Below are 24,006 nucleotides of genomic sequence, written 5' to 3'. Positions count from 1 at the left end.
GGCCAGGCGGGTCGAGGTCCTGGTGCCCTTCTGAGGGCTGGCGCTCGGGGAGTGGGCCGGCTTCACTAGTCTGCCTGCCACTGACCGTGCCGGGACTCCCTTAAATACAATTGGTTAGCCACAGTTTAAGGTTCTTTATTGCAATTCTATTTTAAGATGCAATTAAAACATCTCATTGCTGAAGTGCACGGTTCCTACTGGGCTTTTCTGCTAACACAGAGTCAAAGCCAAAGGTGGGGGTGGAGACCAGGCCAAGACTCATGTTAGAGACAGCGGGTTTGGTTCAGGACTCATCTACCATAGAGAAGCCCCCCACCCTATGAGCCGCCTTTCCTGGCACAAGCCAGGGCCCGAGACGCCCTCGCACACCGCACCCACGCCCTGTCCAGGCCCTGCCGCCCCGCTGGCCCAGGGCCCGAGAACCCCCCGAGCTCCGCACCGCGCCCTGTCCAGGCCCTGCCGCCCCGCTGGCCCAGGCAGGTCCCGGGGTCCGGCCGTGCTGAAGGCACATCCTCTGCGCCCTCTCCCAGGGGCTCCATGCTGACGCCAAGCGGCACGCCCTCACCCGGAGGCAGCTTCTCACGCTGCCGTGCCGCCCAGCTCCACCAAGGCTTGCGACGTCCAGGCAGCTCAGAGCACAGGTGGGGCGGGGGCGTCCTTGGTTCTGGCTGGACCGCGCCCTGCTGTCAGGATGGATCACATGGACGCTACCAACAGAGGCCCACCCCGAGGGCGCCCATCTGACGAGTCACCCAGGGCATCTGCCCACTGCTAGGACCCACGGGGTGTCGGGCATAGGATGAGTGCCAGCCAGTGACCACCCAGACCGGCGGGGTGGGGGCAGAGGGTCCCGGCTCCCCAGCCCCCAGCCGGAGATGCTGCGTGTGCACCTGCATTCGCTCGCGGATGCCCCGCCCGCCCGCGGACAATGGGCGCAAAAGGGAGGAAGGGCTTCGTTCTCTGCAGAGAATGCGGGGATGAAGTCTGCGTACGCACAGCGTGTGAAGTGCATTTTCCGTTTCATCAGCACCTCAGCCCGCATGCGGCCACACTCGGCTTCCAGACGCGCTTTGCGGGGCCTCAATCGTATGACGGGCTTTCCTCATCCTGCTGACAGCGCTGCATTTGCATTGACCACATTCATTTAAAAAAGAAATTTCCAAACACGTTCTGCAGCTGAATTTGCTCCTTGGCCCCAAGAATGGAATACAGATAATGTCCTCACTTCTTGCAGCTATCTTCCTCTGATTTAATTTCAGAAATGACTTTTGCAAAGGCCCCTCATGTTCACGTCTGTCCGGGGAGAGGAAATTACTCTCTTTGGGGAGTTGGAAGACCACAGATTGTTCCCAACTTTGCCAGCCTTTTCTGCCGAGTAAGCACCAGCTTTGTGTCAGGACACGGGACCCAGGACTCGCATGCTGCAGCCTTCGGACAGAGAGCCGGGCATGGGTGGGGGGCAGCGGGGCACAGCGGCAGAGGCCAAGTTCGGTCGAGCCCAGAGGGCGCGCGGAGGTTCAGGGTGACCCTGCAGAGCCCCCGCCTCGGCCTCCCTGAGCCGACATGACTCCGGGGAGCCAGTCGGGGCTCTGACGCCCGCTGCTCCCACGAGGTGGAGGGTTCCCGTCCAGTGCCTTCCCCACAGCCTGCTCACGGCCGAGGGGGCTCCTGGGGCTCGCCTCCACCAGGGGTGGAAGGGCGTGCGAGGGAGGGGTCGCCGACCCTTCTGCACTCTGGGAGCAGGAGAGCATGAGGGCCGGGCCCATGCGGGGAGACGGGAGCCCACGTGATCCTGGGCCACGACGAGCCACACAATGCTATCCTTCCCTCTAGGAAGGACGGCCACCCGGATTAGGAAAACACTGCTTCGTTTCCCGGAAGAGCGTGACCTTAAGGGGGAATCTCATCTCCCACGTAGCCTGGCAGGGCCTCTGTCTGAACACAGCCCACGCTCGCCCGTCTGAGTGGCTTCCCTGGGCCTCGCTCCCGGGCCAAAGCTCCTGGGGCTGCGACGCCCCCTCGGGTTTCCAGGCTCCTCGGTGCCGGGCAGGGGAGCGGGGCACATGGCCACTGCAGCAGAGCCGGGACTTCAGGCCACAGTGAGGAGCCCGAATCCTGTCTGAGAGGCACGGGGGCCTCGCCAGGGCGGGCCTGTCGGGCGGCTCACAGTCACCAGCCCAGCCCAGAGAGCCAACATCTGAGAGCGGTCCGGTGACATCATGTGATTTAAAAGTTAATTAAACGGAGGGGGATAAAGTATAACAGCCCTAGGTGTTTATTTCCAAGCAGTGTTTGGAAGGAAAGGGGGAAATCTAATAAGCAGCTCTGTGAGGTATTGCGTTAGGAGTAATCATGTCGCTAAATCACCCGGTGTCCACGGTGGGGCTCCCCGCCGCTCAGGCGCCCCTCCTGGCCTGACACCCACGGCGGGGCCCTGTGGGACGCGGAGGGCGGGGAAGCGGGGCCCTGGCCCTCCTGAAGCTGCACCCCAGATGCAGGCGGGCCACTCACTCCCAGCGTGGGCACCCCTGGGACGGAAGGAGGAGAGGCCTGGGGCCAGGGCCTGGCCGTGGCTGGGACCCGCTGGACGGACAGTCACTGGGGTCACCCCTCTGGGGGGCTCCCTCAGGGTCTGGTAGGGGGAGTGCGGCAGGAGCTCAGTGGGGCTGGGGGCCTCAGTCCTTCCCGGCCCCTGCGACCTCCTTCAGGCTGAACCAAGCGAGCCCCCTTCATCCTCTGCAATCCCTGGGCATCGTGCCGTCCAGGGACCCGTGCACAGCCCTCCTGCTGGCCTCTGGGCACCATGTGGCCGGGCAGGTGGGGGGGCAGGTGGGGGGGCAGGCAGGTGTGGGGGCAGCCCTGGAGCCTGGGTCTAGCCCCTGAAAGGTCTGCTTGGAGCTGGCTGAGCCGTTCCTGTGAGTCACCAGGTAACAAACGGCCTCCCCAGCTCCCGCGGGGGTGCTTTGGCGAGGGCTGCGATTGATGGCCCTCATGGTGAAGTGTAATTACCAGCTCATTCCCCGAGCACCAGGCACACTCATTCACGTGCCCGCTGAGGCCCTCGTCACTGAGCGGGCGGCCCCGCCGCACCTCTGCGCCTGCACAGCCTCCGCGTCCCCCAGTCCTGACGCCCCCAAGCTCCTCTGCAGGCCTCAGGCCCCACAAGCCGGCTCTGAACCCGTGGGGCCCACTCTGTGCCCCACCCACAGCTGCCCACGGCCCCTTCTGCTCACAGGGCAGCCCAGGGGGCACCCCTAACCCCTCAGCAGGCCCAGAGGGATGGAGTCACAGATGAGCCCCCGCCTGACGACGGCCCACAGGACCCGGAGGGACCCGGGCCCTGCCCCCGGACCGTCCTGGAGGGCCTGGCGTCCTCCTGGGAGACGGCTGGCACTGCCCGGGGCGGGGGAGCTCACCCGAGGGAACCCCCATCAGCAATGTCGCCAGCCCCCCGCCAGAGGCCAGTGCAGTGGCCCCACCCGGGCAGGCAGGGTGGGGGCGAGGGGAGACCCAGCCCCCCGCGCCGGAGGGACACCGTCAGGGCCGGGCTGACCACTGCGCCTCCCCGCGGCTGCCCAGGACGTGTGGGATCTCTCGGATCAGGGATTGAGCCTGTGTCTCCTGTGCTGGCAGGCAGATTCCTCACCGCTGGGCCACCAGGGAAGCCCCGTGATTTACAGCCTTGTCTGGATACAGGCCCCGGGGTGGGGCTGGAGGGTCACCGCGCGGCTCTGTCTTCAGTTTTTTGAGGAATCTCCAGACAGCTGTGCACAGCCGCTGCGCCAGTTCACACTCCTGCTGACGGTGTAGGGGGGCCCCCTTGTCTCCACGCTCATTGTCCCCGCTGCTCATTACTGCTGGCTTTCTGACGACAGTGATTCTGACCCGTGTGAGGTGACGCCTCCTTGCAGCTCTGATCTGCGTTTCTCTAAGACATCGAGCGTCTTCTCTGGAGAAAGGTCTGCTTAGGCCTTCTGTCCATTTCTCGTTTGGGTTGCTTGCTTTTTCGTTATCGCGTTGTATGAGCTGTTTGCGTATTTTGGAAAGGAAGCCCTTGTTGATAATGTCATTCACAAATGTTCTCTCCCAGCCTGTAGGCTGTCATTTCATTCTGTTTACGATTTCCATTACTGTGAAAAGCTTTTAAGTTTGATTAGGTCCCATTTATTTATTTTTGTTTTCATTTCTATTACCTTGGGAGACTGATATAAGAAAACCCTGCTGTAATTTATGCCAGAGAACGCTTTGCCTGTCCTCTCTTCTAGGAGTTCAGAGTTTGATGGTGTCCTAATCTATACTTAGGTCTTTAAGCCATTTTATGTTTATTTTCGTGTATGGCGAGAGGCTCCGTTGTAACTTCATTGATTTACATGCGGCTGTACAACTTTCCCAGTGCTGCTTGCTGAAGGAACTATCTTTCCTCCACTGTATGTTCTTGCCTTCTTATTCGTGGATTCATTGACTGTAGGTGTGTGGGTTTATTGCTGGGCTCTCTAGTCCGTTCCACTGATCCATCTGTCTGTTTTTGTGCCAGTACCACGCTGCTTTGATTACTGTAGCTTTGTAGCATTGTCTGAAGTCTGGGAGGGTCATGCCTCCAGCTTTGTTCTTTTTGCTCAGGATTGCTTTGGCGATTCTGGGTCTTCTGTGGTTGCATGTAAGTTTGAGAGTTATCTGTTCTGGCTCTGCGAGAAGTATCAGGAGTAACGGACAGCACTGAGTCTGCAGGCAGCGTTGGGCAGTAGCGGCTGAACCGTTCTCACTCCTCACCAGCCCCTGACCCGTGGACACAGCCTGTCCTGCATGAACATGGGCTCCAGTGCTGATCTCAAGTGCAGAACTGGCCCAGGACGCCAGGGAGAGGAGAGGAGGGGGAGACCGGCCAGAGAAGTGCTGGAGGGGAGCACCACGGGGGAGCACCAGAGGGGAGCACCCAAGGGGGAGAAGTGCTGGAGGGGAGCACCTGAGGGGAGCACTGAGGGGGAGAAGTGCTGGAGGGGAGCACCTGAGGGGAGCACTGAGGGGGAGAAGTGCTGGAGGGGAGCACCTGAGGGGAGCACCCGAAGGGGAGAAGTGCTGGAGGGGAGCACCTGAGGGGAGCACCAAGGGGGAGAAGTGCTGGAGGGGAGCACCTGAGGGGAGCACTGAGGGGGAGAAGTGCTGGAGGGGAGCACCTGAGGGGAGCATCCGAGGGGGAGAAGTGCTGGAGGGGAGCACCTGAGGGGAGCACCCGAGGGGGAGAAGTGCTGGAGGGGAGCACCTGAGGGGAGCACCCGAGGGGGAGAAGGGCTAGAGGGGAGCACCTGAGGGGAGCACCGAGGGGGAGAAGTGCTGGAGGGGAGCACCTGAGGGGAGCACCCGAGGGGGAGAAGTGCTGGAGGGGAGCATCTGAGGGGAGCACCCGAGGGGGAGAAGGGCTAGAGGGGAGCATCTGAGGGGAGCACTGAGGGGGAGAAGGGCTGGAGGGGAGCACCGGAGGGGAGCACCTGAGGGGAGCACCCGAGGGGGAGAAGTGCTGGAGGGGAGCACCTGAGGGGAGCACCCAAGGGGGAGAAGTGCTGGAGGGGAGCACCTGAGGGGAGCACTGAGGGGGAGAAGTGCTGGAGGGGAGCACCTGAGGGGGAGAAGTGCTGGAGGGGAGCACCTGAGGGGAGCACTGAGGGGGAGAAGTGCTGGAGGGGAGCACCTGAGGGGAGCACCCGAGGGGGAGAAGTGCTGGAGGGGAGCACCTGAGGGGAGCACTGAGGGGGAGACCGAGCAGGAGAGCACCCGAGGGGAGCACCGCAAGCAGACAATGCCTCCAGGGGTGACAGCCAGGCCGGGCCTCACTAGGGGGCTGGAGATGTCTTGCCCCAGGACACTGGTGCCCATTCAGAGGTGCACTTGGCACGTTCTTAGACTCCCAGCCAGAGGTACAGGTGGGGGCCGGGGCCTGCGGGTCTGGGCTCCGCCCTGGCCCTGCACCCACCAGGGACAGGTCCCGGGGACAGTGTCAGCGCTGGACTCGATGCCCCGCAGCCCAGACTTCCTTCCTGCACGCATTAATTAGGGCAGAGTAAACAACAGTGTTTTTGAAAAACGTGTTTCTATGTGATTGCTTTTATAATTGGTTAGCTTAACATTTGAAATTTGATTTAATTTCAGCTTGATTTTCCTCACCACGGGGTCAGGCTGAGAGCCGGGGAAATTGCTGCAGGAGCTCTGTCGTTAACGGCGGGGGTCTGGGGGCACGTGTGCCAGAGCCTGCAGGCTGGCATCGGGGCTGCATCTCAGCTGAGTCGGGGGAGCGGGGTGGGGACCCGGCAGCCCCCAGTTCAGAGGCTGCCTGTGTCGGGCGCCACAAGCTGGGCGCTCCCTGCGAACCCTCCGTGTGGTGAGGAGTCAGGGTTGCTGTGGGCCAAGTGGGCGGCCGGTGAGCAGGCGCTCAGCGGGTCTGAGCAGCAGCTGTCTGCACACGCCGCCGGCCAGATCTGTCATTTACTTAATGTTTTTCTTTAAATCAACTATCCTTATCAACTTAAATAGGCCCAGCTTGGAAGGAAGCTCTGTATCACCAGCGTAACGTGAAAACAAACACGCCTCCCACAGGGTGACCCTGACAATGAGTTCACAAAGCATCGCACGGAGCCTCATCCGCGTCTGGGGGGGAGGGGGGGAGCCCACCGCGGGTGGGGGAGGGCCGGCCAACCCCCGAGAAGCGCCCCCCTCCACTGCAGGAAGAAGGCAGCGGGGCAGGAACTGCCCTGGCAACGTCTGAGAGAACCATCACCGTCACAGCTGGGGGTCGGCAAAGGAGCACGGGCCGGGAGCACTGTCCTGGGGGGGGGGCACCCCACTCCCCACAGCTCCCCCCTCAGCTCCAAGCCTGCCCCAGACATGCCCTGACCCTGGGACTCTGAACGTCCATCCTGACCTGAGGATTTCTGACCCGAAACCAAGCTACCTCCCCCGTGTAAGGGGAAACCCGGCCCCCAACCTGGGCTGGCTGCGGGAAGGCTGGTGCGTGCCGGGCCCCTGCCTGTGGGGCCAGCACCCCCCAGGCTCCTGGCTCCTCAGACCCTGGGGTCCTGGTTCCCAGGTGAGTTAAAGCTACAGGGCTGGGTGCGGGGTGGGATGGGGTTCAATGGGCCTTGCACCCCAGCCTGGTCACCTCGCTTGTCCAGCCCCAGGGTCCACCGGGCCCTTAGGCTGGAGGGCGAGCTGAGGACCGGGACAGGCGGGGCTGAGGGGCGGGACGGGGGGGCAGCTCCCTTCGGCCCCCACCCTGGGCCCAGCATGGGGCCTTCTGACCCAGCGTGTGTGGGGCAGCAAACAGATAGTGAACGTGAGGCTGCCCCACGGCAGGGTCACCGTCAGAGTGCCCAGCCTGCCCAGCGGCCCACAAGACTCCAGCTCCCTGAGGGGCTCTGCCGGGCGCCTGTGCCATGGCTGTGCCCCCAGGACAGACACCAGGGTCCGGCCCGGCCCCAGCTCCACCGGGACCACACCGGACGCTGGGCCATGCAGGTCTCCAGACCCCCTGCTCCCTTCCGTCTCCTGGAAAAACTGCTTAAATATTCACGGCATCCGCACCTCGGAGGAGGGGCAGACAGACCGCAGCGCCCGGGCGGGTGGGGCTGAGAGCCGAGGTGGGCCGCTCCTTGGAAAGCAGAGGCTGCTCACACGGCCCCTGGAGGAGTACCTTCCACAGACTTTGATGTGAACTAATGAGGTTTGCACAGTTAATCAGGACTGGCGGCCCTGGAGACTCAGCATCCGCCCAGGGCCAGTTCGCCACCAGACGAGCACTCCTGCCCAGCCCTGCGGCACCAGCTCGAGGGGAGGCCTGGCTCCCCGGAGAGCAGGTGGTCCTGCACCGGGACTCTTGGCTCCATGAGCTGGACAAGGGCACCGTGTGACCCACTAGGCCTTGGGACTGCAGTCCAGCCCAGCGGTGAATGGCACCAGCCCTGGGGTCCTCTGGCGGGCCCTTCCCAGGCCGACAGCACCCGAACCAGGTGCCCCATGACCGGGAAGGACGCCTGTGCCAGGCGGGGGCGCGAGTGGGTATGAGGGCCCCGAGCCAAGTGCTGGGTGAGGCTGGGGGGCAGCGAGGCCCGGGCCTGCAGGGAAGGGCGGGCGGGGCAGGAGTCGGGCCCACGAGCTCAGAGGCAAAGCCCCTTGGGGATGGTCTTTGAGAACAAGGGCCTACTGGCTCTTGGGATGGGGATGGGGGCGTTCTTGGGTGGGTCCCCCAAGTTGCTGAGGGGCTTCTTCTTTGAGACAGTTACTAGCCGTCTGCTGGTTCTTGGGTGGGCCCCCCAAGTTGCTGAGGGGCTTCTTCTTTGAGGCAGTTACTAGCCATCTGCTGGCCTTGGGACCCCCAGGGCAGCACCCAGTGGGCGCTCAGTCACCCACACCCGCACCTCACACGCCTGCTCCTTGGACCCATCTCGGGTGAACCATGTTCAACTACAAACTGTCACCAGGTCCAAACATGTAGGGAGACAGCGTGGGCGCCTCAGAGCCCTGCCCCCGCCTCCAGCTGAGAGCTGTCACTGGGGCAACCCCAGGCACCTTCCCAAGAGCCTGCTGGCTCCAGCCCCGAGCCCTGAGCCCCGGCCGCTCAGAGCCCCCCCACGGCCTGGCTCCAGCCTAGTCCGTTCTCTTCTCCAGCCCCACCCCTGGCTCGGGCAGCTCTCTCCAGGGAGGCAGGAGCGATGGGCATAGAACACGCAGGATGGGGGTGGGGGGCTTCCTGGCCCTTCCCGCCTCCATGGGGGCGGCCCTCTCCACGCTCCCGCCCCCAGGAACGCAGCAGGCTGCTGGCCTGTGTCTGTGCCAGGGCAGGGTGGGCCTGGGAGCCAGGGTGGTGAGGGGCCTGCTCCCCCCACGAGGTTGGGGTGGGGGCGGCTGCAAACGCGCTCTGCTCATCCCAGCCGTTTTCCAGGGACACAGCGGGCAGCTGGAGGCGCACACCCACCCCCGGGGCAGCGGGGCCGGCAGGAGCCGGGACGCTCCCAGGCGCCTGCACACCAGATCCTCCGGGGCCACAGGGGCCTCGACCTGAGTCTCTGACCCCTGACAACGGGCGCCCTGGGGTGGACCCTGCTCTGCCCGTCCGCAGGGCCCAACAAGCGGGACAGGCCGTGAGGGGGCAGGGCGTCCGGTCGGTGGGGACCGCACAGCCTGGAGACTGCAGGGACCCGTCCCACTGCACTGCCCACCGTGGATTTCTCAGGGGCGGGGCCGTGGGCCCCCGGGAGGTGCGCTGTCCCGGCCCGAGGGGACAGAGGCAGGCGGGGCCCCCCGCACATCCCCGTGCCCTGCCAGGGCACGCACGGAGCCACGAGAAGGCGCCCCGCTCACGGGCGCCGGGGACAGTCTCACCTCCGAGGCTCTGGCCCACAGTCCAGCACCGCCCCCCCGGCTGACAGCAATGCCTAGGGAGTCACCTCCATCCCGCAGACGCCGACCCAGCGCCGGCCCTGGGCCACAGCTGACACCGGAGGGCCACGGGGAGGACCAGATGCCCCCAGGACACCCCCCAGGGAGCGTGGGCGGGCCCCACGCGCAGGCTCTGCTCGCCCTGCCGCCAGACTCCGCTCCCTGCTTCCGACCCTCAGGGACCTGCCACCCTCTCTGGGCCCGAGGCCAGGCCCAGAACAAGGCCAGCTCCCCGGCCGGACTCGCCTCAGGGCAGGGCTGGGAGGACAGAGCAGGTGAGGGTGGACCCTGCTTCCGCCGGAGGCCGCGCCTGAGCTGGGCCGGCTCGGCTGACCTGGACGCACGGGCGCAGGGAAGGCACGCTGGGTGCAGAAGCGGGGAGGCATCCCCGGCCCACGGCCCGCCCAGCTGCTCTCCGGCTTCCACGCCGCCCACGGGCTAAGGCTGCGTTTACATGTTCACGCAGCCGCAAAGGTTTACACCTGTTTACAGCAGCTTCATCTGTAACTGCTGAAGCCTGGGAACAACCACGTCCTTCAGGAGGTGATGGACAAGCCGACTGTGGGTGGTCCAGACGGGAAGACGGCTCAGAGCAAAAGAGGAACCAGCCGGCAAGTCAGGAGGAGGAGAGCTGGGGCCTCAGTCAGGTCAGCAAGTAAGGAAGCCGACCTATGAGTCCAGTGCCTCTGGGAAAGGCAAAGCCACGGAGCCAGTGACGACAGGGGTGCCAGGCGGTGGTGAGCACAGGGCTGCTCAGGGCACGAAGCTGTTCTGTGGGACGCGACAGCTCGCATTCGTCAAAACCCACAGCCCGGACCACACACGGGGGACCCACGGACTCCACAGTTAAAACAACATGCGAGTCCTGGTTCATCACTCCTAACAAAGAGTCAGCCCTTGCGCAGGGCCCAGGGACGCAGCTCCGCCCCCACGGCGCCTCCACACGCGGGTGCACACGTGCACACGCCACGGCCCTGGCGTGTGAGAAGCAGCCACCTCCCGCTGGATCCCTGGGCCCTGTTCCCTCGGGTCTCAGACAGCAGGGCCGCCGTGACGCTGCTGACACGGCCGTGACGCTGATGACAGGGCCCGCTGGAAGGCTCAGGCTGCGGGGCCTCCAGACACCACACCCGTCTGCACTACTTACGGGTCTGGGCAGTGGACGGACGCGGTGCCTGGTTTAGAACATGGTGGTCAGCGGGGCCTGGATGGGGGCTCAGAGCCGCAGGCGAGCACCGCAGGGCCCAGGGGCACTGATGCCCACAGGGAAGAGAAGCAGCTGCCCGCACGCGGGGCGTCCGGAAACCCCCACCTCCTCCCAGCTCAAAGGAACCCTGGCTGTCAGCTCCCGGGACAGACCTCCTGGGCGCGCCTGAGGGCTCCCGGCCCGCTCCCGGCCCACTCCCGGGGGACAGGCCTCCCGGGCGCGCCTGAGGGCTCCCGGCCCACTCCCGGGGGACAGGCCTCCCGGGCGCGCCTGAGGGCTCCTGGCCCTCTCCCGGGGGGCAGGCCTCCCGGGCGCGCCTGAGGGCTCCCGGCCCTCTCCCGGGGGGCAGGCCTCCCGGGCGCGCCTGAGGGCTCCCGGCCCTCTCCCGGGGGACAGACCTCCTGGGCGCGTCTGAGGGCTCCGGACCCACTCCTGGGGGCAGGCGGGCCGGGGGCCAGGCCCTGCAGGGAGACGCGGGGCTGAGCTCTGGCAGGCGGCTCCCCTCCCCCGGGGCCGCCCAGGCCCGCCCGCCCCTCTGCACACCTGTGGCCCCCACCTGCGATGGAGCAGCTGTTTCTAACTCTGCCTCCAGCACCCCTGCTGCCTGCGAAACCACCTCTGGGAAAACAGTCAATCACGGAGGCTGCTGTCGCCTGTGGTCATTCCTCAGCCGGACCCATGGCCCCGGAAGCCTGTGTCTGCCCCAGGCAGCAGGGCCGGCCTCTGCTCTCGCCAGCTTCCCCGAGACCCTTCCCTGGAGCTCGGCTGGCTGGGAATCTTTCTGACCCCTGGGGGCCAGGCCAGAAGGGCCCTGAGTCCAAGCCCAGTGAGACAGGTGCTCCACGCAGGGCGCCTGGAGGGGAGACCCCGCCGGCCACCATCTCTCTGGGTCCCTCCTGCCCTCAGCCCACACTCTGCACGTGCTCTGAGCCGGCAGGCAGGGGGCCGTGCTGGACACGGGGCTCCCGCCCTGACTCAGCGCCCTGGGGTCCAGCAAGAGGGCAGAAGGGCGCTGAGCTGCTTAGATTCCCACCATCGGGTGCGGCAGAGCCCCAGCCACACTGTTGGCCCCCAAAAGCCCTCCCTGGGGCCCCGGCCTGGTGGCCCCCGACCACGGGAGCAGCTCGGGTTCAGGGCTCTCTCACTGGTCCCGCCCACCACCGTCCAGCTGCACCCGCAGCCGCGCTGAGGGCCCCTCCCTGACTTTCCCCCTGTTCCTCAGCCCCCAGAGAACACTGTGACGCGGAGTCCTGGGGCGGGTGGGGGGGGTGGACACTGAGGGAGGAGGGCAGGGTGGGGCCCGGGGCGCGCTGCGTCCCACCTTGAAGATGAGGCAGTCGGCCTTCTGCTCGGCATACATGGACGTCAGCCGGTACTGGTTCTCCGTGGTGATGTCCACCTGGTAGCCAGTCAGCGTGTAGCACACTTTCCGGAACTCTTGGATCTTGGTCTGGAAGACCTCCTTCAGCCGCTGGTTCTTCAGCTCCGCGCTCTCCACCTGCTTCTTCAGCTCTGCGGGGAGGGACAGGGGGGTCAGCTCCCTGGGGTCTCAGGAGGACAGTCAAGGGCGGCAGGGCGTCGACTGAGGGGTGAGGGGGGTGCATGCCACGCCCGGGGGCCAGGCAGCCACATGCGGCTCCCCATGAGGACAGCGAGCCGGGCAGCAGGCAGGCTCACCCCTCCTCTGGGTGCGGACGGGGACCCCCACCCCGGACTCCAGCCCCGGGTCTGTCCCGTTAGCCGGGGGAGTGGCAAACACTCCCCAGGCTGCCGCCGAGAAGCACGGGGATGGGGGCCGTGGGAGCGGAGGTCATCTGGAGACTTTGGATCACTCTGCTCGTGGTTCCCCGGCCGGCCTCCCAGAGACCAGCCCCTGGGAGAAGACCGGCTCCCTGGGTGTGGGGTGGGGCAGGGCCCCCGGGCCCCGTCCTAACTGGAGAGCTCAGGGCGGGTCCGCATGGGGAGGAAGCAGCTGTGTGAAGCCACCAGGAGCACACAGCAGTTACACACGTCCTCCCCCCGAGACGCCGTCCCGGCAATTAAACCTCGGCTCAGCCCCGTGATTAGCGAGCCGGCTCCACTCAGCGCAGAGTCGCCTGTGAGGCCCGACGCTGCCCGGGGGGTGCGGGACCCCCAGGCCTCCAGCCTCAGCCTAGTGTGCGGCCTGCCCTCCCCGAGGACCACCCCCTCACTGTGACGGGGACGCGAGTGCCCCCGCCGCAGGCTGACCCTCAGGACCCAGGGCGTCTGGTGCAGGTGTGAGCGCCCTGGCGGGGCTGCTTTAAGATGAGCGGATGTCGTCAGGGTGTCTTTCAGAGGGGGCGACAGGGCGGGCAGGAAGCCCGCACTCCGGGGAGAGAGACCCCCCACCTCTCTCCCCACACTGGTTCCAGGGGTCGTCGGGGATGCAGCCGTCTTGAGAATTAGGCTAGACTGAGTGGGGCCCGGGGCCGGGCGCTGCTGGGGGGACGGGGGTGGCAGCCACCGCGGCCGCGAGGTGTGTGCAGGGTCCCCCGCCTCATAAGCGTGGACTCGGGCGGCCGACCATTGACTGCAGATCCGCGTCAGAGGTGGGGCCCTCTGACCCCGGACCTCACGACCCTCACAGGCTCCACAACACGCCAGGATTCTAGCACACTTCCCGAGTCTTGTCTACACGGCCTGCAGCGCTGGGGCAGCCCGGCCCCGAACCAGGGACCCCAACGCCAGGCCTCTCCACGGCCCCTGCGCTCCTGGATGGCCTCCTGCCCCGAAGGCCGGAGGGGCGCCCTCACTCCAGAGCCGAGCCTGGGGATGGGGCCCTTGATCAACCCAGTAATCAGACTTCAAAGTCAGAAAGGCAGCCGGCCACTCTGACCCCAGGTTCTCCCCGTGTCCCTTAGCCAAGCCACCGAGGACGGGCCGTTAACGGGGGTAAAACCTGTTCTGGAGGAAGCGCTCCCGGCCGAGCGTGTGGGGGCATCTCACCCCAGACACAGGCCACACCACCCATGAACTTCGGACGCCCGATGGGGACGGGAGCGTTCGGGTGACGCACGCAGCCCGGCCGTGAGAGGGGACGCCTGCTGTGTGCAGACGCGGCCTGCTCCCCCGCCGACAGACCCCATAGCAGGTGAGTGACCCGAGCTGCCTGCTGCTCGTGGACCTGCCGGGAAGGCCCCAGGACCCCGGGGGGCAGGTCTTGCCCCGGGCCCAGAGCAGCCCTCTCAGCCCACAAGGCGAGGCCCACACGCAGGGCTTGGGGGCAGCGTCCTCCAGGCCTCGCGGGCAGCCGCCGGCCGAGGGTACCTGGCCCTGGGCGGCCTGGTCCATGGGGGCAGGCCTGGGGCAGCAGAGCCCGCTGAACGGGCGAGTCCAGGGAGGACCCTGGGGGCAGCCCCTTTGATTCGGGGCAGAGTCAGTGCCTTGACCTGCCCCCACGATCCATGTAGCTCAATCGCTTACATAAATGTGAATGAATAATTCACAGAATGGCTTGGATTAAATAAATAAAAGATAGGCCTTCCTCCGTGGAAACAGCAGCGCTCTGGCGCGGCCTCTCCCAGAGCAAGCAGAGGCCTCCCCGGGCGGGGCCAGGGGCCCAAGACCCGGAGCCTGCAGCAGTCACAGCTGTCCCGCCGGGGCCCGGGCCGGCCTCGGGCCTGACCTGCTAGCGATGGCCACTCTTGGCCGACAGCAGCCAGCAGCCAGCAGCTGCCCGGCTTGCTAAGCTCCCAGCCCCAGACTTCACCCCCACGAGCTCTCCCAGGCCGCTCCACTGTGCTAGGCACGAAAGCCTCACCCCTGGGCCCTACGCAGGGCCCCTGGCCTCCCTGCCAGCCCGTGCAGCAGGCGCAGCTGAGAGGGCCCTAAGCCGCGGTGCGGGACCCGCCGGCCATCCCTTGCCCGTCCTGCCCTCCAGCCTGCGGGCAGTCCCTTCTGAGCTGAGCCTTCCTCCCCACCCCACCAGCAGGCCTGAGCTGTGGCCACGGGCGGCCTGCGCCCAGTCTGGGCAGCCAGGGGTCTGAGGGTCCGGGTGAGGGTGTCACCCCGCTCCTCCTGCCCCAGGGGACCCGCCTCCCTGGGAGGAGAGAGAGTCCAGCCTCAGGCCCAAAGGCCCATTTCAGACACTCCCTTCCCGAGACGCCCGCAAGATGCTCCCGGGACTCACACCTGTGGCAGGGATGGTCTCCCCCAGCCCTGCTGACTAGCACAGCTGGAGAGGGTCTCCCTAGCTCTCTCTGCATCTGGGGGGGAGTGAGGGGGTCTCTGTCTAGTTGTAGGGGGAGTGAGGGGGTCTCTCTGTGTCTGGGGGGAGTGAGGGGGGTCTCTCTGTCTGGGGGGACTGAGGGTCTCTCTGTGTCTGGGGGGGGGAGTGAGGGTCTCTGTGTGTCTGGGGGGAAGTAAGGGTCTCTCTCTGGGTCGTGGGGTGACTGAGGGTCTCTCTGTATCTGGGGGGGGACTGAGAGGCCTGGCAGCTGAGCTCCCTGTTGAGCCCTCAACCCCAGCAGCTGGGCAGCGGCCGTTCCGGAAAGGGGGCTGGGGCCACACGGGTGTCCGGCAGACAAGCCCCAGAGGGAGGCCCCGGCCAGCCTCTGCTCCCCGCCCACCCAGAGAAGCATCCACAGAAGACATCAGGGTCACGGGACTCGCAGGAGCTTCTAACGTACAGACGGGAACAAGACAACCTGGAAGGACAGACACCGGCAACGTCCAGCCTCGTCCAAGAGGCCGCCCCACGGCGGGGGTGAGGCTCCCATGGACGTCGGAGAGGGGCTGAGACAGCAGAGGATGCCTTCCAGACATAGAAGACAAATGGTAAAGACCAAAGACAGGATGAAACCAGCGGCCCTGGGCGCCCCAATACCGAGCTGGCGGGAATTTTACAGAAAGAGATTTCGGAAGGCGGGCAGGAGAAATGTCAAGGACACCACACAGAAGCCTCCGGAAGCAGAGGCCGAGTCTCCCAGGCCAGACGGGCTCACACACCACCTCCTGCAGGGAGCAGGAGCCGGATCCACATGGGCATCCGATCCCAGGGCCACCAGCACGACCAACCACCAACCCAACAAGGCGGGCCGCAAAGCTCCATGCAAACCGGCTCCCACCTGGGGCCTGAGGGCAGCCGAAGTTCTCTGAGAAGCCCCTGCCCCGCCGTCCACAGCCCCCCCCCCCGCACACACAGCGGGGCGGGAACTGCAGAGGAAGGGCAGCGTGGACGGCGGGGCAGGGGGCTGACAACAGGGGGACGCCGCCTGGGGAGGCCAGCCCGCGGTGACGGGCTGCGGTCTAAGCGCCAGGCAGTGTGCAGAGGCCAGAGAGGCAAGAGGAGCCCCGGAGGGGGTGGGATTCATGTGTCCCCAGAGGATGGCGCGTGTTTCTGGCCGTGAGGAACGCGGCCAGTCACGGGAGGGCCCACGCCCTTCCCAGAGGGCTGCTCACGCCCTTCCCAGGACGCCACCCATGGCCACCATGGCAACACGAGGCTCCCACAGGTGCTCCAAAAGGCCTTCTGTCCCCAGACGATGGTGATGCAAGCCCAGGGCGGCTGGGGGCCCCGGATGGGAGGGGGCGCTGACAGCACCACGGGGGGCTGGTGCTGGGACCGGCACCCCGGCGGCCTCCCCGCGCCCACTCCATGGAGGGGCCCAGCGCGGGCGCCCCGAGCCGGCCGTGGACAGGCCCCTGCGGGCTGCCTGTGCAGGCTGCGCTCCTGCAAGGACGCTGTCTGGGAGTTGGAAGCAGCTTCTGAAATTGTCCTTTGGGGACTCAGGACAGAGTCATTTTTCTTTCTGAAAAGTGAATAAAAAACACTTAGGTAATGCTGAGATCTTCAGGCTTTATAAAAGCAACAAAAGGTTGAATTCTTCATCGTTATAAAGAGCATCTCTCTGCAAAAGGGTCCACTCCCAGGACACCTGAGAAACGGCAAGAGAAAGGCCTTCGGGACTGCTCGGCGGGGGTGGGGGGAGTGGCGGGGAGCAGGACGCAGGCTGGGGGGCACCATTTGCTTTTCTAAGAGCGGGACCGCCAGCTCCCACATTCACACACAGCCTGCCCCCCCGGGCACAGCAGGGGCAGCCACGGCGGGAGTGAAGGCTGCCTAGCTCCACACTGCTCACCAGAAGCAGCCTCCGTGGCCGACTCCGCGACGGGGAGGCCGAGGCTGGGGACAGGGGTGGACCGGCTCTCTCGACTGCCCCAGCCAGTGGCTTGGACGGAGGCTGGTCCACCCGGGGAGCAGGGCTCCCTGCGGCCTCTGGACGCTCGGCCTCGGGCCTCGGCAGGCCGTGAGCACCGCTGGCTCTGCTCAGGCCCTGTGCAGGGCCCCTGCTAGGGCTGAATTATTCATGTCTGGGAACGCCTAAACTAGCTCAGTTTTACATTTTTAAATATTTAATAATTAGGCATCAAATATTGATGCAACTTTATTAGCCACCATGGGAGCTGGCACTGCAGGGCTGGGGCTGTGAGTGCCCCGGCCCCGAGGGCCACCTGGACTGGGGAGACGGTGGGGCGTCTGTGGGCGCCGAGCTCCACGAGTGGGACTCCATCACAGCGGAGCGAGGCTGCCCCCCGACACGGCAGAGCCTCCTGCTGGGGGAGGAGGGGAGGGGAGATGGCAGAGAAGCCCGCGTGGTCCACAGGTGCTGAGGGGCTCGCGGCCAGCCTGGCAGCTCCGCGGTCCCGCGCTCCCCTCCCGACTCAGCACCCAGGCCGGATGCCTCTCCAGGAAGGGCACGCCAGGCACATCAGCCCCACTGCTGGCTGCAGCGACAGGAGGCCGGGACCCAGACTCGCTGGCCAGAGTCTCCTGCCGCCAGAGGGTCCAGAACAGTCTCTCTGCCATGAGCCCGGGCCCCCCGTGGGGCAGGAAATTGCACGTTTCACGCGAGAGAGGAGACGTGGCCCTGGAATTACATGCAGATGAGCAGCACGCGTGCCCACCGCCAGGCTGCCTGGCAGATGCCCGCCCTGGTGAGCGCGGCGCCGGCTTTCAAACGGGCCTCGCTGTGTGGTTAACTGCTCACTCGGCAAGCAGCTTGTCACCTTGCACAGAAATGATCTGAAAAGACACCAGCAATTACAGCCCACCAGATTACGGGGTGGGAGAGTCCCGGGGTGACAGGCGGGCGCGGGTGCGGATGCCGTACCACGCTCTCGGGAAGCTGCCCTCCCCCAGCGCCAAGACGCTGCAGCAGGGGCCCAGGGGGCGGCCTGTACCCTGGCCCGAGCCACGCCAAGTGCTAACCCACTGGCTCCTTTGGGAACAGACGGCCAGTTGAGCCTGGACGAACAGCCACAGCCTGCTGCCCCCCGGACCCAGACAGCCCTGGGCAGGGTAGATGTGAGGTCAGGCCCAGAGAAGGTCAGTGCCCTGCTCAGCATCACCCAGAGAGCAGGGGAGCCGGGTGGGCCCCCAGAGGCCCCCGGGCAGAGCCAGCCCTGCGGTGAGGACCCACCCTGCCTCTAGGCCGCCTTGGGCACAAGGCTGACCCCCTGCCCAGGCCCCAGCACGGCCTCTGGGCCCCACGCTTGGTGCCCTCGTGGAACTTGCTGCCCTATGATGACTTATTAACCTGCTTGGTTGCTGACCACCCACGTCTCCCAACTAAAGCCCCCACGGGGGGTACCTGGGTGCACAGCTCGTGACTGCCTCTCATCCAGCCAGCTGAGGCTCCCTCTGCACACGCCGGCTGGTCTCACACTCTGGAAGCACCCCACGAAGCATCACCACGCGCACCCCCACTTCAGGACAGGGAAATGGGCTCTGGCAGTCACAAGCAAAGCACCTGGAGATACATTCATGTGCTGACGGGTGCACACACACACACACGTGCACATTCTTTCGCACACATTCACACACTCGCCAGGGCCAGAGACCCCCCAGAGAAGAAGCGCCTTCGACCGCCGAGACGGATCGTGAGAACACCGCTGGCTGACGTGGGTTTCCTGCAGGCTGCCTGCCAGAGGAGGAGACTCTGGGGAGCAGAGGATGATGGGGCTCTGGCCTGCAGGCTTGGGTGGGGAGGAGCCCGGGGTGGTGGCTGTGAGCTGCTGGCCGGCGGGCACTCTCCCGAGTTGGGGGGCGGTTCCAGGAGGCTCTGGCTCTGTCCATCCCACGCTGCGTGCATTATTAATTCCTGGTGGTGGGCTCGCAGAACACGAACTCCCTGGAAGGCGAGCTCCCTCTCAGAGAGGGAAGGCTTCCAGAGCTCATTTATTGACTGAGTCGTTCGTGAGTCAATCTGTCTGCTTTGGGCGAGACAAGAGTTTAAATTGTCTCTCTCTTCCTCCTTTGGAGGCAAAGCGGTCTATTAAAGCTGCCGACGTCTGCAGCGAGGCCTCACGGCTGAACTGCAGGGACCTCCTCAGATGGCACGGGAGCAGAGAGAGAGCCTTCAAACCAGCTGGGCTGCAGGCTTGGGAAGCAGCGGATGGGGCGAGGGCAGCCTGCGGGGTCTGCAGGGCCAGGACACAGGCTTCCCAGCGGAGCCAGGCCCGGGCGAGCACCTCTGGGAAGATGGGTCCAGCCTGGGGGTGACCACACGGAGAGTGTCCTGGCTCCGCCTGTGAGATGGAGCGAGCCCGATGCACATGCCCACTGGTGGGGGGTGGGGGAAGGAGGCGGCGCGGGCGGTCCTGTAGAACCTCTCAGCCTGGACGGCCCTGCTGTCCCGGCACACAGGGCCCCGGTCAGGGACAGCCTCTGCCCGGGAAGGAAGTGGAGGCTCAGAGGGGCCAAGGGACTCGCCTGAGGACACACAGCAGTCAGTGGCCATCAGGACCAGAATCTAGGCTGCGTGAAATCTGCTCCTGGCCCAGGCAGTGGGGCTTGGGCTGACCACCAACAACGTGACGGCACGTGGCCCCCTGCAGAGTCCAGACGTGACAGCATGTGGCTCCCCCACCGCAGAGTCCAGAAGATGCCACTGACGCCCCCCCGGCCGCGGGAAAGCCTTCTCCCCCATCCTCCGCCTGGCTCCCACCTCTCCAGAGGCCCCCGACCATGAAGAGCCGCAGTGCCAGCAGCACAGGCTCTGCCCAGCGAGGGCGGGGAGGGAGGTCGTCCGGGGCCCCCGAGGCAGCGGCGATTTTGGAGCACCCCCTGCTGTGGACCCCCAGCAGCGGCAGGAGAGCACCCCCCTGGAGCCCCCCGAGGAACCCGGGAGGCCCTCTGGCCGTTTCTTGAACAGAAACGTACCGCAGAGCATGACAACCCCCTTCTCACCGAGGGCAATGCAAACCTTCGTCCACACGGGGCTCAGACCCAGGTGCTCACAGCAACCAGGGCGTGCGAAGAGCCCGTGGGCGCAAGCTGACGGGGGGCCCGCCACGGAGCGCGTGCAGAGGGGGTCACCCAAGACACAGCGATGAGACGCCCATGGGCTGGGGGACCCCCTTCCTGCGAGGTGTCCAGAGGGGACCCACCGGCAGAGCCAGCGGCCGATGGGGCTGCGGGGGGCACAGACACTGACTGCAAACGGGAGCGAAACCCTTCGGGGAGTCCTAACGTCCTGGAGCCAGACTGTCGGGACGGGCGCTCAGTGGAAACACCTGCTCAAGTAGAACGGCAGACAACTGGGCGTCTAGGTTGCTGTTCTTTCTAAAGACTATCAGAAGAGCATCAGGTTCATAGCAAAACTGGAGGCAACAAGGACTGCCTCAAAACCCAGCCACAGCGCCCACCCCCATCAACACACCCACCAGCGGGGAGCCCTCGCTCACGAGCCTGCCCAGAAGCCACCGCTGCCGTGACGCTCACTTGGGGGCCGTGCCGCCTGTGGGTCTGACCGAACGTGGAACGGCCAGCATTCAGCCTCCCAGAGGCACAGAGGACAGCTTCCTCGCCCTGAACGTTCCCAGGGCTCCACCCCGCTCCCCAGCACCCCCCGACACTCCTCATCCCCTGTCTCCACCGATCTGCCCTCTCCAGACGGTCGTGCTGCCAGTTACATGGTCTGTGGTCTTTCCAGGCCGGCTCCTTTCGCTCAGTCATGGGCATGGAAGCTTCCTGTGTGTCTTCCTCCTGACTCGACGGCTCATCTGTTCTCAGCGCTGAATGACGGGCCGCTATCTGGACGGAGCGCAGTTTACTCATCCGCTCGCCTCCTGAAGGCCCCACTTGCCACCAGGTTGTGGCACTTGCAGGTTTTCGTGTGGACATACGCATGTGGGGCTCCTTCGGGAAAATGCTGACGGGCGCGACGGCTGCATCATCCAGTCGCTTTGTAAGAAAACACCAAACTGGCTTCCAGACTGGCTGCGCCATCCTGCGCCCCCAACAGCCACGGACGGAGTTCCTGCGGCTCTGCTGCTTGCCAGTGTTCGGTGACGGCAGCGAGGGGCCTGGGCCATTCTCACAGGCTTGGGACTCTCACTGTAGCCCGGGGAGGCCAGTTCTGAGCCCGCTAATCCCGCGATGCCCAGGAGACAGCTCGTGGAGGAGTCCCGTCAGGAGCCGGGAGCCGGGGAGAGGGGGGCGCGGGGACCCCAGAGACGCTGCAGACACCGGCCCTGTGGGGCCGCTCCTGCCCAGACAGCCTGATTGCCCAGGAACACCCCGCCACCCGTGTTCTGAGCAGGCGGCCTCGCCTGGCCGTGGGTGTTTCCAACGTGGAGAACAGGGTTGGCTGGGGGTGCTGGGTGGGGGCACGGGCGGGGGCGCCGGGTCGGGGCGCCAGCTGGGGGCGCTGGGCTGGTGCTGATGCTGGGGTCCGGCCCCTGGACGGCGTCAGGTCTGCCCGCGGCCTGGGACACGGCAGGGCCACCGGGGACTTGCTCACAGGCAGCAGGAGGCAGAGGGGCCCGCAGCCGCCGCGGTGGGGGCTGGCACGCCCCTTCCTCAGCCTGTCTGCCTGCAAACCCGGAGATTAAATTACACGACTCCCTTACAACTCCAATTAAACGCCTAATTGATGGTGTTGCCCTTTATTACCTGACACCAAGAGCAAACAAACAGTGCAGAGAGAGCAGCCCGGGACACACAGTGATTAAAGTGCCAGGCGGTTTCCACACAGAGCCTGCCTGGGCACGGCTGACGCGGGGGCCCTCCACACCCCAGCGGCCGACGAGGGGGCCCTCCGCACACCCCAGCAGCCAACGAGGGGGCCCTCCGCACCCCAGCGGCCGACGAGGGGGCCCTCCGCACCCCAGCGGCCGACGAGGGGGCCCTCCGCACCCCAGCGGCCGACGAGACGGACTCTCTGCACACCCCAGCAGCCGACGAGGGGGGCCCTCCGCACACCCCAGCAGCCAACGAGGGGGCCCTCCGCACCCCAGCGGCCGACGAGGGGGCCCTCCGCACCCCAGCGGCCGACGAGACGGACTCTCTGCACACCCCAGCAGCCGACGAGGGGGGCCCTCCGCACACCCCAGTGGCCGACGAGACGGGCTCACTGCACACCCCAGCGGGCAGACCCGGTGCCACCCCCGCTGGGTGCGCCTGGGCTCAGGGGCTCTGCTGATGTCCAGGCTCCTGCAGGGGTCATCTTGGGCTCTGGGGAAGCCACGCTGGAGGTGCTGAGAATGGCCCAGCAGCTCCAGGCAGCAGCCAGGGCAGCAGTGCCCACTGTCGGGCCCACGTGGCCCTGCCTGACCCCGGCAGCAAGCACGGTGACCTCCCCACGCCTCCAGGCCCCTGGCTCGTGGGCCCGCGTCCCTGAGAAGGTGCGCGCCCTGCCAGGAGCTTCTGGTTCTTCTCTGGGGCTCGGGTCCTGCCTCCAAAGTAGATGCCTCACCAGAGCCATAGGTTACCTGCTGTGACTGTCAGGGGAGCCGCCGGGCAAAGGGTTCTAGAGCTGTTTCTGTTTTTCCAGCAAAGGTGACCCCAGGAGAACCCCGAGAATGGGAGGAGAAGCAGGCAGGCTTGGGGCCTGGGGCTGGGGGCGCAGGGAGATGCACGGGCCCCCGTCGGAGGAAGGCGGCCTGGACCCACGTTTCCAGACACGGCCCGGCAGCAGACGGAGGCCAGGAGCGGGGCGGGGGTAGAGGCACACATTCGGGACCCGCGCCTACAGAGGGGCTCCCAGCACGCGGGGTGCCCTGATCCGGCCCCTCTTGGTCCCATGGGCCTGGTGCTCCCCCACCCATCCAGAGACACGGGATGCAACGAAGCTGAAAACTCGCCGACCAAAGTAATTTATGTCTTTAAAGCAGTGTCAATAAAAACCAAAAGCTCAATGGCTTTTTCTTGAACTTGACAAAACATTTCTGAAATTCATTTAGAATAATAAACAAGCTAAGGAAATCTAAATGAAGGGAAAGAAAAGGGAAAAGCCGTGCTCTACACCAGATATGCAAACATACTTTCAGTTATAATTACTAAAGATGTGGAACAGAAAAATGAAATAAACGCCCAGAAGCCATGGAATAAAGACAAAGAAAAATAAAGACACATTATAAACCTACAGGGCAAGGAACGATTATCTCATAGATGCCACCAGGGCAGCTGTCTGTGATCAGGAAAGAGATCAATTGAGGCCTTCACCTTATGCCACATCCCAAAATACGTTCCAAGCAGATTAGATCTTTAAATATAAAATACAAGCCAAAAAGTCACAGAAGAAAATAGAATTTATCAAGTCAATAAAGAACTTTCTAAGCTTAAATGGAATAGACCGATGAAGCTCCAAAATAAGTTAACACTTTCTATACAAAATAATCATAAAGAAAAGCAAGAAGTTAAACTTCTGTACAGAGTGAGCAGAAGAAGAGATAAAGGCGCTCTGGTTGTGATGAGACCATTGGGAAAAGAGGGGGTAAAAAAATGCTTCCTTATTAGTAATCAAGTGAGATGCCGTTTCTATTAAAAAGTCTTAAGTATGCAGTAAAGCCGACCCTCTGGGTGTACACGTGCGGGGTCTGACCAGGTGCAGGCGTCTGTGGGCCCATCGTCGGGGCCCCGGCCCAGCACTGCGGCCCGTGCTCTGCCTCTCCCTGGCTCCCCGGCCCCTCCCGGCATGTCCCCCACAGGGCCTGGCGCCCTGCGGACCTCAAGGCCTCTCCCGCACGCGGCCCCTCAGACCCTTTACGGAGCCCCGGACGCCGGTCGTCGGCCGTCTCCATGCTGAGCGGCAGGGCGGCGGCTGACCAGGGGTCTGTCCGCTCACCAGTTCAAGGTCGCCTGCCTGGTTATTAACAGCTCTGGTGACCATGAGTTACCCTCACTGGATTCGGGCCACAGGTTCACAAGTTCCAGGCCTGGGAAAGATGAATGTACGAAACCCACCGGCCCTTCACGAAGGCGCTGACCTGCAAGGAGGGAACGGCTGATCGCCAGCCAGAAGCACCTCGTGGGCAGAGGGGGAAGAAGCCACTGACGCAGAGCTGACCTCCCGCGGAAACCGTGGCTCGGGACCCGCCCGGGCCTCAGGGACAGCTTCCCGAGAGGG

At 65.0% G+C, this 24,006-nt stretch overlaps 1 protein-coding gene across 3 annotated transcripts in view; it reads right to left on the bottom strand.

Moving 5' to 3' along the window:
- Nucleotides 1-24,006, bottom strand: part of MAD1L1 (mitotic arrest deficient 1 like 1) — a 237,720-nt gene that overhangs the window by 15,474 nt on the left and 198,240 nt on the right. For all 3 annotated transcript variants that reach the window (XM_061153798.1, XM_061153797.1, XM_061153799.1), the window contains one exon: nt 11,955-12,145. In XM_061153798.1, coding sequence (XP_061009781.1) covers nt 11,955-12,145 — 191 coding nt within the window. The remainder of the gene's footprint in view (nt 1-11,954; nt 12,146-24,006) is intronic.

Source organism: Dama dama, chromosome 10, assembly GCF_033118175.1.
Source record: "Dama dama isolate Ldn47 chromosome 10, ASM3311817v1, whole genome shotgun sequence".
In the NCBI taxonomy this organism is placed as follows: Eukaryota; Metazoa; Chordata; class Mammalia; order Artiodactyla; family Cervidae; genus Dama; species Dama dama.
Note: the sequence above shows the minus strand (reverse complement) of the source record. Positions and strands in the feature narration are given on the sequence as shown.